Here is a 23623-nt window from a genome sequence, read left to right as displayed (position 1 = left end):
CACTCCTTCCGTTGGACGTACCCTTTACGTCCACCCTCCTACTATCCTCAACTCTTTCCCTGTTGGCCTTTGCCTGCCTGGCTTTCTGGAATCTGAGATATAGAAATGGAAGAACTGCGAGATAGGATCCTTTTTGGGCAGTAGACCTCCCTTTGCTGTTGTAAAAGCTTCTCTTTTAAATCAATGGAAGCCTACCTGCTCCATAAACACATTTATGCTCGAGAATGGTCCATTCAACTTCAAATTTGACACCGAATCTGACAGACCTACCGCCATCGATGGAGGGCCTTGGTTTGTTGGGAAGAAGCCTATTTCTCTAAGGAACTGGGATGAACACACTTCCTTCAACAAATCCGAACCTACCTTTATTCCTCTATGGGTTGTTCTTCCCAATCTTCCCCTCCATTTTTGGTGGGTTAAAGGTCTTAGCCTGGTTGGCTCTCTCCTTGGGAAGCCCCTTTATTCTGATAAAAGAACTAAGTTGATGGATTGACTTTCATTTGCAAGGATCTGTGTGGAAATCAAAGCTGATCATCCACTGCCCAACTCGGTCACGATCACTGATGGAGGACACTCGTTTGCCTAAGAAATCAAATACGACTGGGTGCCTCCAATCTGTTCGCTCTGCAAATGCTTTGGGCACCAGACTGCTCTACGCATGATTGACCTGGCTGTCCCTGCCTCCCTTACTGACCAAGAGGCTACTGAAGCTTATACCATCTCTGGTAATGTCTCCCTGGAAGCCCCTTTCAAGGATCACAGCTCTAAAAGAAATACGAAAAAAAGAAACTGACTTGCTCATTCATCGGAAACTGCTACTGCTCCACTACTGACGATGGCCTTGGCTCCTAGGACTGCTGGTACATCTCCAATGCCTTTGTTTGATGGATCAAACTCCTCGTTCCTTGTAATGTCAAAGCCTGAGTTAACTGAGGTTACTTCTCTTTACCCTCTGCCAGACCAGATCACTACTGGTACTTCTCAGCTTCTTCCTACTTTGATGTCTCCCTCTTCAGATTGTCAGGCCAGACTGCCAATAGCCACTGAGCCCTTGGCCCCCATCCTCAAATCTATCCTTCCACCTCTGCTTCCCCTCCCTTCCTTCTGTCTTGTCTTCTTTGAAATCTTTTCCATCAAGCCCTAACATCCCCAACCCATTATATTCCTCCACATCTAACCAGACCACCCTTGAACCGGCCTTTATCCCTTTGAACCAATTCCTCCTGGTCCAACTTATAAACAAATTTTCAAAATTCCCTTCAGATCACCCATTATATCTGGGAAACCTTTATAGCCCAACCCACACCTTCGCCTAACCAACCCTATCCAACATTCAAACCAACCCATCAAACCTCCACCTTCCTAACCGGACACCCCTGTCTTCTCCACCCGTCGCCATCCCCTTTAGGTCACTCTCTACCACTTGTTGTCAGCGCCCATCGATGCCTCTGCCGATGACGCCGACAATCTCTTCCACTGCGAATCCCTCGTCCTCCACTGTCGCTGCTACGTTGACGATCTCTACCCTTGCTGATGTTCTTGCCACCATCTTATGTCCGCCTACCATTGCTATTTGATCAGTTGTCGGTCTAATCTCTGCCGTTGATCCATCGCTGGCCTTTGAAGGCCCCTGCTCCACCACTACTCCTTAACCGACCTTGGAAGGTCTCCCTTCCCTCGGCTTCAACTCTAAAGACATCGCTACGTCCCCCTTGCCCATGATGGATCTCCTTACCCCTGCTGGAGACCCTCAGGCCTTTGGCTCCTCTCTGGAAGGCTACCTTAATCTCTATTTTGATGCTAGCCCCCACCCTCTGCATGTACTGGCCTCTGCTAGGCCCCAAACCCCTGTAATGATCTCGCTACCAATGGAATCCCTATCAGTTATGGATCGTTGAGTGCCCAAGATATTCGCTTAGCCCCTCTAGCTGAACTTTTGGATGAGGTCCTTGTTGAGGTTACTACTAACCCCCAGCCTATCCTAATTCCCACTTCTTGCACCCTTCCCCCCCTCTTCTAGCTCTGTCCTCTCCTACACCCTCAGAAAGCAAACCAAAAAATCCTCTTCCACCACTTTAGCTTCTACCAATGCCTTAGCCTCCCCTGTCATAGGCTACAACCGTTACCCCCCTCTAAGACCCCCCGCAGCTCATCCAAGCGCCTGATGCCCTCCACCTCTTGTCCCCAATGATCCCTTGGACAATTTGGAATGTCCGAGGCCTTAATTCCTCGGCAAAACAAGCTAAGATCTGTTCCTTTATCAGATCCTCCCAGTCCAACCTTTGCTGTCTTTTAGAAACCCAGGTTCTTGAGGCCAATGCCTGTCGTATAACCTCTTCTATTGCCCCCCGTTGGTCTTTTGAATCCAACTACCTTCACAGTCCCAATGGCCAGATTTGGATCCTTTGGGACCCATCCTCCCTGTCTATCTCGTCTCTCCTCTTCATCGCAAGTCACACACATCTCCATCTCCCATCACTCCGGTCCCTTCATCTGCTTGCTTTCTGTTATCAATGCTCATAATAGAGCTTTCCTTAGGTAGCCCCTTTGGACTGACCTCCCCTCCTTATCTCCTTCCTTAAGTTCTCGGCCTTGGGGGATTGTTAGTGACTTTAATGTAATCTGTTTCAGCCACGAAAAGCACGGGGGAAACCCCAATGATTCTCAGGTGGTTGCATCCTTTAACGATTGCATTGATGATCTCAATCTCACTGACCTTCGATGGTCGGGTGCATAATTCACCTGGCACAATAAAAGAGCCGGAACTCATCGGGTAGCTTGCAAGTCTGATAGAACCCTGGTTAATGAAGCTTGGATGGACTCTTACCCTTCCTCCCATGCTTGCTTTAATCTCCCCGGGATTTCTGATCATAACCCCATTTCCCTTCATGTCCTCCCTTTCCACTCGTTCGGGCCTAAGCCTCTTAAATTCTTTGACATGTGGATCTCTCACCCAGACTTCCATTAGTTAGTTTACAGTGCCTGGAACATCCCCATCTCCCGCTCTCTCTCTCCCCTCCTTGCTTTTGCCAAAAAGCTCAAGAATGTTAAAGCCACCCTCAAGCTCTGGAATGCCTCCACCTTCAGGACCATCTCCTCCCGAGTTGCCATTGGTCGAGATAAGCTTCTCTCCATTCAATCCAGACTCTAGCAGGATATCCTCAACACTGTCTTGACTGAGGAAGAAAAATTGGCAGCTTCTAACCTCTCCTTGCTTCTAGAGCAAGAGGAAAGCTTTCTCCACCAAAAAGCCTGCATTAAATGGCTCGAGCTTAGAGACTCCAATACGGCTTACTTCCACCGCTCCCTTAAAGCCAGCAATAATGCCAACTCCATCCCCATGCCCATTTCTTCCACTGGGAATGATCTCTACTCTCCTGACCTCATCAAGACCAAGGCTATTTCCCATTTCCAGAGAATCTTCAATCCCCCCATACTTCCCAACCTCATAAACAAGTTTGTCCCTGAGGAGCTCCTTCCCTTTCTCCAATCCATCCCCAATGAGGAAGATATCCTTTCGGCCATCCTCTCTCATAAGACTAATAAAGCCCCGGGTTCCAGATGGCTTCAACATGGGATTCTTCTCCTCTTGCTGGAATACCATCCGTAATGACCTCATTCTTGCGGTGCGAAGCTTCTTCCTCAACCCAAACCAAATCGGTGGGATCAATAACACCTTCCTCTGCTTTATCCCTAAAAAGGAAGGAGCGGTCTCCATGAATGATTTCAGACCCATCTCTCTGCAATCTTTTCTATAAATTCATTGCAAAATTCTTGCCAATAGGATTCAGAAAGTCATTGATTCTCTTGTCAGTCCCAACCAATCCGCCTTTATAGCGGGTAGGAGCAATGCTGACAATATTATCCTATGTTATAAGGTTGTTCGGGGTTTTGATCGTAACACTCACACACGATTAGTTGGGACTTCATTTCCAACGTTCTGCTCCAAATGGCATTCCCGGCCTCTTTTGACCTATGGATTCATACCTACATTTCCTCCTCTTTCTCTGTCCTTGTTAATAGAAGCCCAGCTGGCTACTTCCCCTCAGGCCGTGGCATTCGCCAAGGATGCCCCCTTTCTCCTCTCTTCTCCCTTTCCTTAGAAATTCTTTCCCGTTCTATCCAATCTACCACGGACAACCATCTCATCTCCCCTATCCCCAAGTGCAAAGCTCTCCTCTCCCATTTGGCTTTTGCTGATGACATTATGATTTTCTCCAAGGCTGACCCCCTTTCCATCACCACCATCATATCTACCCTTCACAACTTTGAAACACTTTCGGGTCTCAAAATCAACCTCCTTAAATCCAATATCTTCCTCTCGGCTATCTCTTCTGAGGCCAAGAAAGTCCTTTGTGGCAGCTCGAGCATCCCTCTGGGCTTCCTCACTGTTAAATACCTGGGCCTGCCCCTTATTTCTTCTAGGCTATTTGCCATCACTGCAACCCCTTACTCGACCATCTCAGGAAAAAGCTCTAGCTTTGGAAAGGCAAGCTCCTCTCTTTTGCCGACCACCTTACCTTGATCAGATCGGTTCTCCAATCTATGTATCTTTATTGGTTTGGTACCTTCATCCTCCCTGCTTCGGTGATTAAGTCTTTTGAGGGTCTTCTTTGCTCCTTCCTCTGGAAAGGCACAGAGTCTTCCAAGTTCCTCAGGCCCCTCCGCTACAAGGTCCGTCTCCCCAAAGCTGAAGGAGGTTTAGGAATTCATAGAATTAAGGAAGCCAATTCGGTTGGTGTCTTTAAGCTTATTTGGAAAATTGAGTCCAAACACAAAATCATTTGGGTTGATTGGATCCTCTCTGGTCTTCTCAAACACAACTCCCTTTGGACTGCCCCCTCCACCCATGATGCTTCCTGGATCTGGAGGAAGATTCTTGAGCATAGACCCATTACTCTCATTGCCATTTCACACTCCATTAGGAATGGGAACTCTACCTCCCTTTGGAAGGACCCCTGGCATCCTTTGGGTATCCTATCTCATCTTCTCACTTAAAGAGTGACTACTCCTCTGGTTTCCCTTCTAATGCTTTGGTTTTCCTTCTATGCCATTGGTTGGTCCCCCCTCCTCTCCCCCTCCTCTTGCGGATTTCTGGTCTTCTCTTCCCCCTCTTCCCCCTGGCCATTGAGGGAGGGAAGACAAATGCAACTGGCTCCCCTCCTCCAATGGCATTTTCTCTTTTGCCTCGGCTTGGGCCCACATTCGGACCTCTTCCCCGACTGTCCCGTGGCATAAATTGGTCTAGTTTAAGGGTCACAATCCCCGACACAGTTTTATCCTTTGACATTGCCTCTCCAACTTTCTTCCAACCCAATCCGTCCTCATCCACCATGTCATCCAGGTTAACCCTTCTTGCTGTCTTTGCCCCTCTGGGCTGAAGATATCCCCCACCTTTTTTTCTCCTACCCCTTCTCCTCCCTTGTTTGGAAATCTGTTCTCTCCAAATGCTGGAGAAATCCTAGAACTATCCTTCCTTTTAATAGAGAATGCATTTGGATTGACATGACATTCTTTGGCCCTTCCATTTGCGACACCCTGGGAAAATTGGCTTTCTGTGCTACTATCAACCATCTTTGGATGGAGCGCAACATTCGTAGATGGGCCCCCAAATCTAGATCCCCGGATTTGATTTAGAAAATTATCTACTTTGATGTTACCTCTAAAGCTCAGGCCATCCATGCCCTCCACCCTCACCCTATCCCTATTTCCCCAAAAAATTCCCACATCATTACTTTTTGGAACTTGCAGATTGACCTCATCCATCCTGCTTGAGCTTAGTGCTGTTTCCCCCCCCCCCCTTTTGTTCCTATTGTAGCTTAGTGCTGTTTCTTGTTAGTTATTGTGGTCCCCTCAGGTTGGCTTCTTCTTGTTGGCTTAAGCCCTCCCCCCCCCCCCTTTTTCCCCTTGTTATATTCTTCTCTTCTTGGTAATGAATTATTTATTCATCCAAAAAAAAAAAAAAAAAAAAACCTCTGAAAAGATACTCTACATAGATCCGATGATATACTAATAACATCAATATCACCATGAACAAGATGTGAAGTCTAGAAATGTTGATCCATTCCTTTCTGAGTGCACCTATAAGCTTGCGTCCATAAAGAAATAGCCCCAATGTGTCGAATCAAGTCCACAGTTAACCCTATGTTTTGGTGGAAATAAGAGAGTAAGCTTGCGGCCTTGGTTATAGAATGTGTAAATAGTTGAAGGTAAAAAAGGGTTTAGAATGAAATCAGGTTTGGGTTTAGAAGGAATGGTGATGAATGTCTAGAATAAATTCGAATCTGAAGTTGTTTTCATGGGAATTTTTATGTAAGGTTACAAGGCTGGAGTGGGTTTTGGTATGCGGAACATAAATTATAGTTCATGTTGGTGGTATTTGCAGGGGGACTACTGTATACAATTCCCCAACAGCAGTGGTAATCAGAAGAAAGAATGGGAGCAGCACTTGATGGAGAAGAGAGAGGGTGGAGGTCACTCATAGCAGCAAGGGGAGTAGGAGTTTCTGCAACATGGCTTTGTCAAGTATATACCTGGATAAGAGGAAGATCTGTAGAAGTAGTAACAGAGGAATCCGATCGGGTCGACACCGAGGAATCAGCCAAAACTGGAAGAGGAGAATCTCCAATGGAGAGAAATGGGACAGATTGCCTTATGGAGAAAAGAAAGGTAGATCCTAAAAAAATGTGACTTCTTTGGACAAAATTTTTTCTCAGGGATGGACAACAAAATCTCTCTTTTGAGAGGGAGAATATCCAAGAAAAACACACTTCACTGACTGAGGACCTAATTTGTCATGATGAATATCTAATACATAAACAAATGCCACACATTCAAACACTTTGGAGGTGAGGAGAATAATGTGTGAAGATTTAAGGAATTGTAAACCTTATAACAGAGTCCCTAAGAAGTTAATCTGGCAAGTATTAGAGTAGAAAAGTGTTTCAAGTAAATATGTGGACATGAAGAAATGTACGACGGTGTGGTGACTAGTGTATGAATTGTGTGTGTGGGGGGATTCAAGGCAATGAATTCTCAATTACAATTGGATTATATCAAGGATCAGCTTTAAACCCTTATTTATTTGCGCTTATCATTGATGATTTGACCATTGACAATCAAGAGGAGGTTCCTTGCTGTAATGCTTCTTGCTGATGATACATTTTTTTTTCTTTGGATGAATAAATAATTCATTGCCGAAGAGAAGAATATACAAAGGAGAAAATGGGGCAGGGGGCAAAAAGAAACCAAACCCACAAAGTATTTAACTAGGGGAGAGCCATTTGGGGGGGGGGGGGGATAATAGATGTAGGAAAACCCCAGGAAACAATAGTGGGCCTATTCCTTGGGGTATCACGAACCGGGCGATGGCAGATAGATCTAAGCTTGGAGGAGACATCAAAGTAGATGGCCTTCCAAATCCCTTCCAGGGAACAGGATTTGGGCATCCATCTATGAAGATTACATTCTATCCAAACATGGTTGATGGTGGTGCAAAAGGTAAGTTTCCCTGCTATGTCACAAATGGTGGAGCCACTATAGGTCATGTCTACCCAAATCCATTGCCGAGAGAGGAAAGATGGGATGAGTGGAGGGCTAGTAAGAGCGAAAGACCTTTTTCCAGATGGATGCAAAGAAGGGGCAGGAGAAGAAAAGATGGTCAACATCTTCTGTACCATTCCAACACAAACAACAGACGGTAGGAACCTGGATGTGACGGCAATTAAGGAAGGACTATGTTTGGAGACAGTAGGAGAGGGCACGCCAAGCAGTGAAGCTGTGGCGGGATATTTGACCCTTGAACCAGACGATGTTTCTCCAAGGAATAGGAGGATCTTTGCAGCGGGTAAAGTTCCAAGCAGATACGGAGGAGAAGCAGCCTGAGGAGGAGGGGGGCCAAATGATGGAGTCTGGAATTCCTCGGTGCCCGGGGGGAATGGGGGGAGAGAAGACTAAAGATTAGAGAGGGGAGGAGGAAGAAAGGGAGGAGACCAGCCAGAAGGAGAGAGAATGGAGTCAACGTGGCAGAACGAGTTGAGCCCGAAGCCGCGATGATTCTAGGGGAAGCAAGAGGGAGAAGGATGCCCGCAGGGTGCCAAGGGTCGAGCCAGAGCAAGGCGGAGGAGCCATTGCCGATAGTGCCAGAAAATGCGGGAAGGGCTAAGGATCTGGAATTAAGAATGCATCTCCAAATCCAGGAAGCATCTGGGGAGGGGGAGGCAGTCCAAAGGGAATCATTTTTAAGGGGCACATAGTAGACCCAGGAGACTCATATACTCTGCTGCTTGGAAATGATTTTCTAGATGAGCATGAGGATAGCAGCAGAGTTGACAGGGAGTCAATGGCTTTCGAGGTAGAGGCAGGGAGGGAAAAGATGCCCGACCAATAGAGGCAGAGAGATTGGAGGACAGACTTGATGAGGACGAGGCGTCCGGCATAGGAGAGGAGTTTCCCCTTCCAAAGCTGGAGCCTTTTCCTGATGGAGTCAAGGATGGGGGTACAGTAGTGGTGGGAGGGGCGAGAGGAGATGAGGCGAAGGCCAAGATATTTGACAGGGAGGGTTCCAGATAAGAAACCAGAGATGGAAAGGAGATAAACATCACGAGAGTCTGGAGGGAAGCCATGATGTTGGAGATGGAGGTCGGATCGGTTTTAGAGAAGATCATGAGGTCATCAGCAAAAGCCAGGTGGGTAAGCATGAGAGCTTTGCATTTAGGGATGCGGGAGATGAGGTGTTGATTAGTGGAGGAATGGATAGAATGAGAGGACTTCGAGGGCCAGGAAAATAAGAAAAGGGGAAAGGGGGCATCCCTATCTGATACCAGCCGCAGCGGAGAAGAACCCCGCAGGACTACCATTGAGGAGGACGGAGAATGGGGTTGGATATACAAGCATGGACTTAGTGGAGGAAGGAGGGGGGGAAGGACATTTGGAGGACAAAGGAGATAAAATCCCAACGGATCGAATCAAACACCTTGTGTATGTCTATCTTCAGAGGGGTCATTGACGAGTGGGATTTGCCGTTGAATCCACGAATAATCTCATGGCAAAGGATGATGTTATCCAATATACTTCTCCCAACAATGAAAGCGGAATGATTTGGACTGACGAGGGAGTCAATAACCTTTTGGATCCTATTAGCAAGGATCTTGGCAATTAACTTGTAAAGAAGATTGCATAGGGAGATGGGTCTGAAACCTTACATGCTCTGGGCACCATCCTTTTGGGGATAAGGAAGAGGAAGGAATGGTTGATGCCAGAGATTTGGGAGGGGTTGAGGAAAAAGCTACGGATGGCGAAGATGAGGGCATCACAAATGATGTGCCAACAGGTGGAGAAAAATCCCATACTGAAACCATTGGGGCCAGAAACTTTATTGGATTTATAATGAAGGACAGCACCTACGATCTCATCATCAGAGTGGATGGCTTGAAAGGATGGCAGGAGATGATTCAGGATGAATTTATTAAGGGAATTAGGGGGTAGGGGGGAGGGGAGAGTGGGGAGAAGGGGGAGGGTGGAAAAGAGCATCAAAGTAGGAGACAACCTCGTCTTTAATGTCATTGGGGGAGGTAAGCTCCAACCCAAAGCGAGAGATGAGCTTGAGAATGGAGTTGGTGTTAGTGTGGGCTTTGAGAGAGCGGTGAAAGTAAGCCGTGTTGGAATCTCCCAGCTCAAGCCATTTGATCCTAGACTTCTGGCGGAGAAAGTATTCTTCTTCTTGGGCAAGGCGAGAAGAGAGGTCCAGGGCAACCTGCTTTGAAGGCCAATTTGCCACGTTTGAGCTTTTTGGCAAAGGTGAGGAGAAGAGAGGAGGAGATGGGGGTGGGAACGGCCCAAGTATCACTAACCAAGGGAAGGGATCCATCATGAAGGGTCTAAATGTCGAAGAACTTGAAGGATTTGGGTTCGAAGGATATATGGGGTTAAACGAAGAGGGAGATGGGGGAGTGATCGAAGATACCCGGAAGGTCAAAATTAGCATGAGAGGCAGGGAAGGCGGTGAGCCAAGCTTCATTGAAAAGAAGACGGTAGAGCTTGCAGGCCACACGGTCCTTACCAGTTCGACAATTTTGCCAAGTGAATTTCGAGCCGGTCCATCTAAGATCATCCATACCAATATCCTCAATGCAATTATTGAAGGATTCAGAGGATGGAGAGTCAATGGGGGTTCCACCAAGTTTTTCATAAGAAGCCCGAACCACATTGAAATCACCAGCAATCCCCCAGGGAAGAGAGGAGAGGGTGGAGGAGAAGGAGAGGAGGTCGGACCACAAAGGGAGCCTATCAGGGGCTCAATTAAGAGCATAGATAACAGAGAAAAAGGAAAGAAGGGAGCCTGAGGGAAGGGAGAAGAAGTGAATGACTTGGGAGGAAGAGGCAAGAAGGGAGATATTGATGAGGAGAGGGTTCTAAAGGATCCAATGCGCTCGTTGGGCGAATGGGTATAGTTGGAAATAAAAGACCAAGACAGAGCAACAGAGGCAACAATGTGAGAGGCATTAGCTTCAAGGACACTGGTTTTGAGGAGGCAGTAAATAATAACCTTGGAAGACTTGATACGGGAGCGAATAACAGCCTGTTTGACAGAGGAGTTTAGACCTTCGACATTCCAAATAGTCCAAGGAATCATTTATGAGGGGGGAGGGAGGGAAAATGAGACTCCAAGGAGCAGGAGGATGGGGTAGAGGACGGGGCAGGCTTGGTCATAATCCTACGAGAGTACTCTTTGAGGGGGGAGGGCAATGGGGGTGGGAAGCTTAGTGATGGAGTCTCTTAGGGCGTTGGAGGGTAGACATGGCCTTTTTCTTGTGATTGGAAACAAGGGGTTTAGGGGGGACCGGAGGAGCCAGTTAAGGTAAGGGGGATGTCTCAGCTAAAGGACCAGGTTTCCCAGGAGGGGGGAGGCCCTTAGGGCAAGAGCCCACAAGTATAGAGCCAAGTTGAGGGCCAGGAACCGAGGGGTGATTCCAACAAATTGCGACGATGAGAAGCATCCAAAACAAATATGTTACAAGGGCAGGAAGCACCAGTGACAGCCGAGGTGAAGGTTAGTGATGACGCCTTCTTAAGCATTTCGGCTAAGGATGGAGAGAGCCCACAGGGAGCGTGGGAGAGAGGAGCAAGTGTAGCGGAGGTAGCCGATATTGTCACTAAGGATTGAGAGTCGATGATGATGCCTTCCAAGGCGTCTAGGAGAGTTAAGGCAGCAGGGGGTGATGTCACAGGATCAATACCCAGCAGATGGCCAGGCGAGAGCACAGAAGGCAAGGAGGTATCACTGTAGAGGGTAGTGGTACCCCCCAAGGCGAGTGTTGCAGCGTCAGGAGGTCGAGAGAAAAGGCAGCAGTATCACACGATGCAGGGACATCGGTAGTGGAGATATTAGAAGCGGAGACAACAGCTGTAATAGAGACATCAATAGGTGGAGATAATAGCAGGTCAGGCGGAGCAGCAACAAGAGTAGCAGAGACAACAGTGGCGGAGTCAAAAGTAGGCCAAACGGTGGCATAATTGCCTAACAGACGCAAATCAGATGGAGTAAGGCAGGTATCTTCCATGGCAACGGGGCAAACGGGCAAGGGGGTTGAGGGGGGAGGCAAATCAGGGAGGAAGGGTCTCCCAGAGGAGATGGAGGGGAGAGAAGGCGATGCAGAAAGGCTGGTCTCATGAGACAGAAGGGTGGAGGTAGAGTCGGGTAAGGAAGGAGACGTGTTAGGTAGGCGGGTTGGGTCCAGAGAAGATGGACCAGGATCATGGTGGATGGAACGAGGTGGGTTTGGGTAGGGACAGGGGTCCACGGGATTACAAAACGGGTGGAGCGGGTCATATAGATTACCCAGAAAGAGGGTGATCTACATGGAATTTTGAAAATTCCGACAAGAGTTCGATTAGGAGGAATTGATCGAGTGGATAAAAAGGCGGTTCAAGTTGGACCAGCTGGTTCAAGAAGGAAGCCATAAGAGGGAATCTAGGGATTTTCGTACCAGGGAGAGATGAGTGGCCAATAAGAGGTAGGAGCAGGGGGAGAGTCAATGAGGAGGGGACAAAGGGAAGAGAGGAAGGAAGCAGGGATCGTTCAGGGTCTCAGAGGCGAGAGAGGGTGAGGTAGTAGGAGGAACCGAGTTGCAAAGAGGGGAAACAGGGGGCAGTGTCAGGGTGGCAGGCAATATCCAATCATCAAGGCAATCTAAGGTGGAGAAACGGTTATTGTCCCCAAGATTCTCAAACGGACCATCGGTACGAGACAAGGGTCCAAAACGGCAGAGGAAAGGTTGCCGGCTGAAAATTTTGTCTATAATTCCTCTTAAAAGATTTTCTCAAGGGGCGGAGCTCAAATACTTTGTTTTCAGGCACTGAAGTTGCTAAAGTCGAGCCTTCATTCTGAATTACCTAGGGAGCAGGTCTGACATGAGCTTCATTCTTCTCAATCAGAATATCTTCGTGGGCCGTACTTTGAATTTTTTTTTTTTTCACAATGGATGGTTGCATGCCCAAAGCAGTTGCAGGCAGAGCACATGGGAGGGATCCATTCATACTTTATTTCTTGTTCAAAGGAGTGGTCATCTCCCTCAAGGACTTTGACAGAGGACGGAAGGCTTCTTTTAGCTGAAACCTCAACGTAAAAATGAGCAAAAGACAAGCGGTCCATGGTCTTGGTTCTCCTGTCAGAATAGAGGGGCTCGTTAATGATAGTTTTGAAGATGCTTAGACCCTTGACACACTAGAAGTGGAGGGGAAATTTAGGAAGGGAGATCCAAAAGGGGATGGACTTCGGTTCTAAATGAAGGAGGTACGTTCGTCCCATTGTCGCAAGAATATCGATTTTTTTCCCATAAACCAAGGGCTACCATCTATAGCAACAACCTTATCTTTAGGGGAGGAGAAGTTAAGACAAAGAGACCATTATCGAGCATATAGAAGGAGAGGGGGCACAAAGGATGCCATTAATTGAGAAGGGAGGCTTTAACAATAGCGAAGCCCACAACACAAAGTTTCCATATGCAGACTTCTGAGTCGAGGAGCCCAGGGGCCCAAAGACCCACGGGAGTGGAGTTCAGTGAGGAGTGGGGATGAAAGTAAAGAGAATGGCCTAAGGTGGGAGGAGGAGGAGAGGAAGGAGAAGGGGAGGAGACCACAACAGAGGACCAAGGATAGCACCCAGGAGGAGAGGAGGGAGGAGGGGCGGGAGAGGAAGATAGGGCAGGGAAGAAGGGGCCACCGTCGGCAGCAGCCGGCGGAGGAGGGGGGAGAGGGCATGGGTTCAGGTCATCGGAGGAGGGGAGGACTGAAGCGGGTCGGATTATTAGCCTTATGTAGGAAGATTGTTGAGAATTTAAGTATTGCTTTTGTGTTGCTGATGAAATTATTTTGGTGCATGAGAGAAAAGCATGGAATAATGCCAAGTTGGAATTAGAGAGATTAACCTCAAAATCAAAAGATTTAAAGATAAATAGAACTAAGAAAGAGTATATGATGTGTAAGTTTAGTTATGCTAGAACGAATAATGTGGTGGTGAAAATTGATGCAAGAGAGATTTGGTAAAGTGATTATTTCAAGTATATGGGCTCAACCATAAAGAAAGAAGGTGATATAGAAGACGATATTTCACAGAGTATTAAAATAGGATGAATGAAGTGGAGGGGTGCGTCCGGAGTGTTGTGTGATCGTTAAATTCTTTTAAAACTTAAAAGGAAAATTTTATAGGACAGTCAATGCGACCAGCTATGATGCATGGTTTGGAATATTAGGCAGTTAAGAAGCATCATGTAGATAAACTCAGTGTAACAGAGATGAGGATGATGAGATGAAGGTGTGGCAAAATTAGAAAGGATAAAGTAAGGAATGATCATATTACAGCTGATTTGGGAGTCGCTTTGATACATGATAAGATACGAGAAATTCATATTAGGTGGCAGACCATATTCAATGGGCTTGAAGACTAAAAAACAAATGAGTCTTTAAGCCCATTGAGCTTTGGAAGTCATCCTTCCTAGGTTATGGTCACCCTGATTGGGTTTATAATCTCCCCTTAGGGCTGTATGCAACCTCCCCGTTCTTTTAATGCATTTATTTATTCACCCAAAAGAAAAAAAAGATCAATCTTGGAAAGTGTATCAAATTTCTCTGATCCAACTCCCGAGTATTTTTTTTTTCTTGGATGAATAAATAAATTCATTACCAAGAATAAGAATATACAAGGGAGAGAGAGAGGGGCAACATGCCCAAAGAACAAAACAAAACTAACAAACAAACAAGCCTTGGAAAACAACACATGAAGAGGCCCGAACAAAACAAAACTAGCTTAGGTGGGGGAAATGAGTTAGAATATGTGGATTAGGAAGACCAATGAGAAGGGAGTTGGAGAAGAAGTAGAAGAGGGAAAGGAGAGGAGGCGATGGTATGGTGGAATAGAATGTTGAGTAAAATCTCACTAGTATCAATATATTACTTCACTAACATATTTACAGGAATTTACACATACCTCCCTAAGGAGGGAAAAAGGGAAAAAATAAAACAGAATGACTAAACCACCCTTAGAACAACATAACTAGTATCCTTAACACTCCCCCTCAAGCTGGAGAATAAATATCATACATTCCCAGCTTGGACAACAAAGAACTAAACTGATGATAAAGAAGACCCTTTATGAAGATATTAGCCAGCTGATCTCCAGTCCTCACAAAAGGTGTACATATGTAACCAAAGTCATTATTCTCTTTAATGAAGTGTCTATCCACCTCTATGTGTTTTGTTCTCTCATGTTGCACAAGGTTGTGGGCTATATTTATGGCAGCCTTGTTATCATAATAAAGTCTCATAGGTGCCTCAGTATCAAATCCCAACTCTTGGACTAGCCTTCTCAGCCTAAGAAGATCACATACTCCAAGAGCCATACCTTTAAATTCTGCCTCTGCACTAGATTAAGCCACCGAAGGTTGTTTCTTGCTCCGCCATGTGACTAGGTTTTCACCTACAAAGGTACAATAGCCTGAGGTAGATCTCTTGTCAGAGACTGAGCTAGTCCAATCTGCATCAGTAAAACCTCCAATCCTCATGTGGTTATACTTGGCAAAAAGTAGTCCTTTTCCTAAAGAGGACTTCAAGTATTGGAGATAGAGTAAACCGCATCCAAGTGCCCACTCTTGAGAGCATGCATAAACTGACTCACAACCGCATTGCATAAGTAAAGTTTGGATGAGTCAAGGACAACTAAATAAGCTTCCCAACTAGCCTCTGATATTTCCCTACATCAACAAGAGAAGGGCCAACATCTTCTCCCAGCTTATGATTCTACTTAATAGGAGAACTTGCAGTTTGCAGCCTAACATTCCTGTTTCTTTCAATAGGTCTAGGATAAAGTTCCTTTGGCATATATTTATGCTCTTCTTGGATTTAGACACTTCAATCCCAAGAAATATTTTAAGGGTCCTAGATCCTTAATTTCAAACTGTTGGGATAAGTAGTTCTTCACCTTGGCTATCTCAGCTCTGCCATCTCCAGTTACCATAATGTAATCAACATAGACAATCAGGGCTGTAATGGTGTCATTATCACGCTTAGTGAACAAAGTGTAGTCAGCCTGACTTTGGGAATAGCCATTCTTCAAAATGGCCTGTCTGAACCTTTCAAACCAAGCCTTTGGAGATTGTTTAAGACCATGCAGGGCCTTTTTGAGAAGACGCACCTTTCTTGTAGCTGAAGGAAACTTAAATCCATAAGGAGTTTGCAAATCCACCTCCTCTTCTAAGTCGCCATGTAGGAAGGCATTCTTCACATCCAATTGATAATGGCTAATCCTTATTCGCGCTGCCAAAGATAAGAGAACCCTTATGGTGTTATGCTTAGCCACAGGAGCAAATGTCTCTTAATAGTCAGTGCCACACTTGAATATATCCTTTTGCCACCAACCTAGCCTTGTACCTCTCAATAATACCATCTGACCGGTACTTGATTGTGTAAACCCACATGCATCCAACTGGAATTCTCCCCCTTGGAGGATCAACCAATTTCCAGGTACAATTTTTCTCGAGGGCCATCACTTCCTCAATCATAGCTTGCTTCCACTTGGGGTCAGACATAGCTTAAAAAACATTCTTGGGAATAGAAACAGATGAGAGAGTAATAGTAAAATGCAACATTTGTAGGGGAGAGAGAGTCATAAGAAACAAACTGGGTTATAGGATTAATACAAGCTCTCTTTCCCTTTCTAATAGCAATAGGAAGATCTAACTCTGATGAGGAAGGAAGGATATTACTTGACTGAGGAGGATGGATCTCAAGATTTGGATTCAAAGAAGACCCTTGTCAAGTCTTCTTGTTCCTTTTTGTCTACACAATGGTCAGCTTTTCATTACCTGAACCTGAACCACCTCTTTAATGTTCACCAACAATAATAATATCCACCTCTTTGTGTTTCCCAATATCAAGCATAAAAGGAGAGATAGGCAATGGGAAAAGAAAAGAGATTTCATCAGTAGCCTTTTCACTTCCATTATTCTTCCCCTGCAAAGGATGTTAATGAGGTGCAAAACAAGATGCAGACTCAAGGAAGGTGAGATCTTTAAAGAGAAGCCCCTGTCTGGAAGAAGGATGATAACACTTGTATCCCTTGGTAGTGGAAAAATAGCTAAGAAAGATACATTTAAGAGCTTTAGGGTCCAGTCTAGTCCGAGACTATAACAAATACACCCAAACACTTTGGGGGGAAGAGAGAAAGAAGAAGACTGAGGAGAAAAGGTGTCCAAGGGAGTTTTGAAGCCAAGAAGTTTTGTTGGCATACAGTTGATAAAAAAAGTAGCAGTAAGAAGTGCAACTGACAAAAAAATTTTAGGAACATGCATGCCAAAGAGAACTCCTACTGATTTCCAACAAATGCCATTTTTTCCTCTCAGCTATTGCATTTTGTTGGGATGTGTTAACACAAGCTAGCTGATGGATAATGCCATTATCAGTAAAGAAGTCTTGAAGACCGCCATACATATACTTCCCCCCTTGTCAGAACGAAAAATTTTATTCTTGGCATCAATGTACATATCATATGAAAAAAATTATTAAAGGCATCATACACATCACTCTTATGCTGTATCAGAACAGTCCAAGTAGCACTGGAAAAATCAAAAAATAAAACATAAAGGGCCACCAAACATCAGAGTACACAATGTGAAAAAAGAACAGTCGATCTATTACAATGATAAGGATAAGAAGACCAACAACGTTTGGCAAAAATATATGGTTCGCAATGAGAGACATGAGAACTAGGAAAAGAAGTAGATAAATGAGGTAACTATTTCTTCACAATAACAAAAGATAGATGTCATAATGTTGGTGCCAAAACATCACAGAGTCCAAAAACTACCATCAGTACGTCCACACACATAGGACTGAGCTGTAGCCAAAAAAGGTGATTGAGGTTCAAGTAGGTAGAGCCCTTTCCCCTCACGCCCACTAATAATAATCATTTTCGTCACCAAATCCTGAAAGACACAATGAGAAGGAAAAAAAGTGACATAATAGTTTAGGGATTTTGTTAGGTGACTCACAAATAAGAGATTAGTGGCAAGGTTAGGACTATGAAGAACAAAATCAAGTGAAATGAAAGATGTAATAGGAATGCTACCTTTACTAGAAATGGAGGAAAGTGAGCCATCGGTAACCCTGACCTTATCTTTACCGGAACAAATAGAGTACGTATCATAATAATGTGACGTACCAGTCATAGATCCGTAGCACTAAAATTAATAACCCAAGATGGAGCTACGGAAGGAGCAGCTGAGGAAACCTGCAAGGCTGAAGCTTAGGAATCTGGCACTGTCAGTGAAGATGATGGACCCCCAAGTTGCGACATGACCCTGCGGAATGCTACAATATCCTCTTTAGTAAGGGAATTGTGCACTGCCTGTATGCTAGGAGCAGCCCCTGTAGTATCAGTCTCAGTCTGAACACTATGGGCTCTAGCTCCCCCACTACGTCCACCACGAGCACCATTAGATCCACCCCACATGCCAGGAGAACGACCATGAAGTACCCAACATCTCTCTTTGGTGTGCCCAGATTTCCCACAATAATCACATCATCTGTCATCTTCACGAGGTGGCCCTTGACCTTGGCCACCACCACGCCAATCTCCCTGAGAACTAGTAGTAAGAGCTGACAGCTTAAGAGGAGGGCAGGTTCCGGAGGGCAGGTTCCATGGCCACCCGCCTGGTCTCGTCACTCTATAGATAGCTACACACTTCATCAAGAAATGGAAGAGGAGACCGACCTAAAATTTGTATCTGGGTGGGATTATAATCAGGATTCAAACCACCAAGTAAGATAAGAACATGTTCCTTTTCAAGTGTTTGATTAACCTTAGCTTCATCTGTAGAAGTGGACAGTTGGAGGTCCCTATAATGATCCTACTCTTCCCAGAGATTAATGACAGTGTTGTAGTACTCAGAAATGGTCCTATTCCATTGCTTCATGGCAATGACCTTTTGAAGTAGTTGATACACTTTGGTCGAGTCACCCACACAGTAAAAAATTTTAGTAACACTGTCCCAAATATCCTTGGCAGTCTCTTTCCTCATAAACCTTCTTCCAATCTCAAGTTTCATAGAAAAAATCAGCCATAGAAAAAATCAGCCATGTCATAACAGTGGAGTTTTCAATCTCCCATTTTGGATATGATGGGGTCATTTGGGTTAGGAGCCTTAATGGTACCTGTAACATACCCGAGCTTTCCCCTGCTCAACAAGGAAAGCTTCACAAAATGAGTCCAATCCAAGTAATTTGAGTTGTCCAACTTCACAATAGAAATTTGAGTATTCGAGTTATTAAAAACCATATGGGTAGGATGAGTAGAACCACTCAATGCACTTGTTGAAATATCTCCAAAGAGGGCCCCAAGTCCACTATCATTAGACATATTATAGGGAAAGGATCACACACAAGGTGGGGAGTACACACTCTACCCAAATATGCTTTCCCTGAACCCCAAAAAAAAAATCCAGCAGCCAAACCAAGCACATACTTAAAGGAAATTCACACCATCTGCCCTCTTCAAGGTGTAGGATCATAACATAGGAGGTCAATAGCCCTAAACATCATTCCTTACAAACATATAGCAATCGGAAGCATCACAGACCACATTTTAGAGACAAAAAAACCCAAAAAATAGGGTTGGCGGTACCCTATATTCGGTGGAAAAATCAAGTTGCTGCATACCTCAAGAAGGCTTGTAACGAGAACAAGAGGGGTGGTAATACACCCTAGGGCAATCCAAATGGGCCTGGTTTCAGCTCCAAAGCTGACCATATGAGAGAGAAAGAGAGAAGACACTCCAGGGACGGCAGTGAGCTTGCCTCGGCCTGGTTTTTCTTAATGCAACCTTTAAGTGTCTCTTTCTTCAAAGGAAAACTCCCCTTGGTGTCTCTATAGTCTCCTTGCATGCCTCTTTCAAGTTTTCTTCAATCTTATCACATAAAAGTCCCTTTCCTTGGAACCCCTTTGTAACCTAGGGTTCCAAAGAGGAGAAGGAAGGAGACTAGTAGCTCGACTCTCAAACCAACCTTACAACTCTGATACCACATTAGAATATGTGGATTAGGAAGAACAATGAGAAGAGAGTTGGAGGAGAAGAAGAAGAACCAGAAGAGGGAAAAGGCGAGGAGGCGACGGTATGGTGGAATAGAATGTTGTGAGTAAAATTTACCAACATCAATATATTACTTCACTAACATATTTACAGGATATTACACATACCCCCGAAGGAGGGAAAAAGGGAAAAAATAAAACATAGTGATTGAACTACCCTTAGAGCAACATAACGAGTATCTCTAACAAAATGATAGAAGGTAGGAGACCCCAAGAGACAACAATGAGCATGTTCATGGGGTGTTTTGAATGATATGATTATGGAGGGATCTCATCTTGGAGGTAACATCAAAGAAGATGGTTTTCCAAATCATGTTGAAGGAGCGAGAGATGGACGTCCATCTATGAAGATTTGTCTCCTTCCAAATTTGTTGATGGTGGCACAAAAAGCCAGCTTCCCTATAGTATTACAAATAGATGCATTGGCGGAGGTCATGTCGATCTAGATCATTCTTTAGCAAAGGGGAGGATGGGTCTTCTGGAAGGCCAGCACTTAAGGAGCACTCTCTTTCAGAAAGAGGTGGAGAAGGGAAAAGAAAAGAATAGGTGATTGACATCCTCATTCCCATTCCAGCATAGACAACAAGAGGGGAGACAAGAATGTGGAGGTAAATAAGGAAAGGATGAGTAGGAAGGCAGTTGGAGATCACACACAAGGCTATAAAGTTGTGGTAGGGGATGTGGCCTTTGAACCAAATGATGTTCCTCCAAGGGGCTAGAGGCCCTTTGGATCTAATAAAGTCCCAAACGGAGGCAGAGGTGAAGGATTATGTGGCAGAGGGGATCCATATAATCTTGTCCTCTCTGCCTTTATGACCCGGGAGAGGGAAGGGAGAGAGGACCAATGATCAAGGAGGAGGGAGGAGAGGAAGGGGGGGCAATCCATTATCAAAGATGATGGAAGCAACAATGGCAGATAAGCCTAGACCTGAGGAATAGATGGACCTCAGGGCGATTAAGGAGTTGAGGATGCTTGATGAGTGCCAGGGGTCAAACCAGGGGGAGGCTGAGGCACCATCGCCAATACAGGAGGAGATGGCTTTCAAAACTAGAGTTCTAAGCTCGAGGATCTTCCTCCAAACCCAGGATGCATCCCTAGGAGAGGGAGTCAACTAGAGAGAGTCAGTCTTGAGAAGTGAGGAATAGACCCAAGAGACCTAAATGAAAAATGCAACTCCCTACTATGTACAGGAAGCAACACAAAAAGGTTCTCAAAGAACCATTGAAGGTTAAAATTAAGACATTATGCTTCTCCAAGCCAATGCCTTGGAGAGCTCGTGAAGATCCTCCAACATAAAAAAATGGGCAAGAAGGACCTGCCTAATTTCAACAAGGTGGATCCATCAATTGTCAGAGAAATAGAGTGAGTTTAGCAGAGACATTTGTGAGACAGGAGCAAAGCTTCAAGAAGGAGATGAGGAAGGTGAAGAGGTGGAGTGCTACTTTACAGAAGCAGCGAATAAGAGAGAGAGAGAGAGAGAGATACTTTTCCTTCTTTAAGAGAGGGGGTCAGACTTTTCCTTCTTTAATTCTCCTTGCTGGTGGGATTAGCAGGGCATAGAAACCATCAGAAGGGTGGAGTGAGTGAGTGACAGTAAGGAATGAGGTTGGAGAATGGTACAGAAGGGAATGGGTGAATAGGGTCGGTGGGGGAGAGAGGGCAAGTTCTGGGAGGGGCAAAGAGGATGTTTTTGTAGTCTTCTATTTTTATTCTTTAATTGAGAAAATTGAACGAACCATCCAGTCTTAAGTAGTTTAAAAAAATAACAGAAAAAACATCCGGTTAGATTCCAGTTTTTGTAAAGGACGATATAGGGTCGGTTCCTTTTTTGTTCAACCACAGCTCTGGTGTGGTTTTAAATTCTATGGATGTCTCATAGAAGAAGTTTCAATGCGAACGGAGATAATCCACTGAAAACAATTCAAGAGAGGGGGAGGGGGGGAGGAAAACATGCTACCGCATGAATAAACTCCATAGGCCACCAGAGTATAGATATCTCCACTTCAACATCAAAGTCATTATGTGCACTCTGCATGTTCAGAAACCGCACATTTGTTAGAACAGACGAGTCACTCCTGTGACTCTTTCAGGAAGCTATTAAACTTGCATAATACCAAGCCATCAGATAAGATAAAGAGTTTCTATTAAATACTCATTATTGAATGAATTGGAAAAGCAAAAGGAAAAACTATCTAGCTTTCCGATTGACCTAGCACCTGAACATTGCCATTTTTCCACAGCAGATCTGGTAGATCATACAAGGATATTTAGAAAGAAGCATGTACTTTCCATACACACACTTAGACACACTATCGATTCCAGGGCGAAATACTACACAATATTTTCAAGGATCATAGAGAAAATTAATATCTTAGACTTTGAGAGTAAAGTAAAGAGAATTAATTACCCGGGCAATATAATAGATTTGGAAAGATGAAAACTTATCCTTTAGCTCCTTGGCCTCATTACATAACTGGATCATGTTTGAGTCCTTGGTTTTCCATACACCCTCAACCTGTACCAGAAAAAATATGCAGTCATAAGAACTGAAACTTTGTAATTAATGCTGATCCCAGTAGAATGAAAATAGTAGTGCATCTACATTTAAAGGGTTCTAAAATTGAAACAGGAGTTCCCAGATGAGATATGGGGGAGGGGAGGGGTTGGAGTAACCATAACCGATCACCACTCCAAAATTGAAGCTGACTGTGACAGAAAAGTACATAAAGAACAACCTGATCACCACAATCACTTTTCTAGTTAAAGTTGGCATAAATCGAACCATGACCTCACGAAAACACCAACCACTAGGTTAAAGTCAATAAAGTATCAGATATGCACTTGGACACAACAGCAGTAATAATGCAGAGTGTATTCAAGATTGATCAGATCCTAGAAAACCAAGGAAAATAAGTGTCGGGATGTTTTGTAATGATACTTTTCCAGCTAGGGGTTATTTGCAATTCTTCATAAGTATTGTCCTTAGTTGCAATTAGGGTTATTGTCCGTACTTGAAATGATGTACTATAAAAAAGCATGCTTCCCTAATAGTTAAACTAATCTAATATAGCTGTACAGTTGGCCTTTTTTCATTCTCTTTTCTTCCATGTTTGCAGATACTGGTTTCAGTTCTTGGATTTGCTACAATAATAAAAGCAGAACTTGATAGAAACAGCTTCAATAAGGCCAAAGTCAACAGCTGAAAGCAGCTCAGTTGCTGTCATCAGCACCTCCTAGAAGACCCATGATGGGACCTGGTCAAGATGATATATCCCACCATGCCAGAGTCTAAGTGGATTGTGGTGATAATTGAATATCATCTGCTAACCCAATAGGATTACACACAGCTTGGTGGGCATGACATAAATTTCCATACAGAGAACAACAGATTTTAAACGCAAAATATATGCCTGGGTTTTTTGTCAAGAAGTTTAAATTTTCAAAAGGAGAAAATAATCTTCTTAAATTTATAATCCCTAACTCACAAGACATGGCTGTACAATCCAGCAATCATTAAAGGAAAAAGAATCAGGTCCACTCTTTTCGCTCTGACATCATGACCCCAAGCCTTCCATGATCCCTCCTCCTCTGAGGTCCGGCCTGCATCGGGACCCTCAACCTCCTGTCCCTCCTGCTGCTTCTCCCCCTCCCTCCTTTCTTCCGCCCTCCATCCCTCCTGCTCTTCTCCCCATATTCACCACCCCCCTTTGGTTAATGCTTGGAGCTCCCCCAAAACAAGCATACTGTCTCCCCTCTTGTTGATGGCCTTCCTCTCCACTTTGTCCCTCCATCAAAGCTAGGAGATTCTCTGATTGCCAAACGCCCTGAGGGTCTCCTAGACACTGAAGATTCCAGATGGAGCAACTCCCTCATCGGTCATTTTCTGGGAAAGCGGCCCACTTTCTATTTGGTAAACCTATCACTTAATGAAGCAGTGGAGACTTGCTGGTATGGTGGACACTTACCTGCTTGACCATGGCTTCT

General features: G+C 44.8%; 1 protein-coding gene across 8 annotated transcripts in view; it reads right to left on the bottom strand.

The window, feature by feature from the left end:
- LOC122079644 overlaps window positions 1-23623 on the bottom strand; it is a 111181-nt gene that overhangs the window by 9016 nt on the left and 78542 nt on the right. For 5 of the 8 annotated variants that reach the window (XM_042646273.1, XM_042646276.1, XM_042646279.1 and 2 more), the window contains 2 exons: window positions 22047-22154; window positions 21597-21668 (listed from right to left, as the gene is read on the bottom strand). In XM_042646273.1, the coding sequence (XP_042502207.1) occupies window positions 21597-21668; window positions 22047-22154 (180 nt within the window). Of the gene's footprint in view, window positions 1-17359; window positions 17478-21596; window positions 21669-22046; window positions 22155-23623 lie in introns of all 8 variants that reach the window. The other 3 variants (XM_042646278.1, XM_042646282.1, XM_042646277.1) reach the window with 2 other exon arrangements.

The sequence above is a fragment of the Macadamia integrifolia genome, chromosome 5 (assembly GCF_013358625.1).
Source record: "Macadamia integrifolia cultivar HAES 741 chromosome 5, SCU_Mint_v3, whole genome shotgun sequence".
NCBI classification, from domain to species: domain Eukaryota; kingdom Viridiplantae; phylum Streptophyta; class Magnoliopsida; order Proteales; family Proteaceae; genus Macadamia; species Macadamia integrifolia.
Note: the sequence above shows the minus strand (reverse complement) of the source record. Positions and strands in the feature narration are given on the sequence as shown.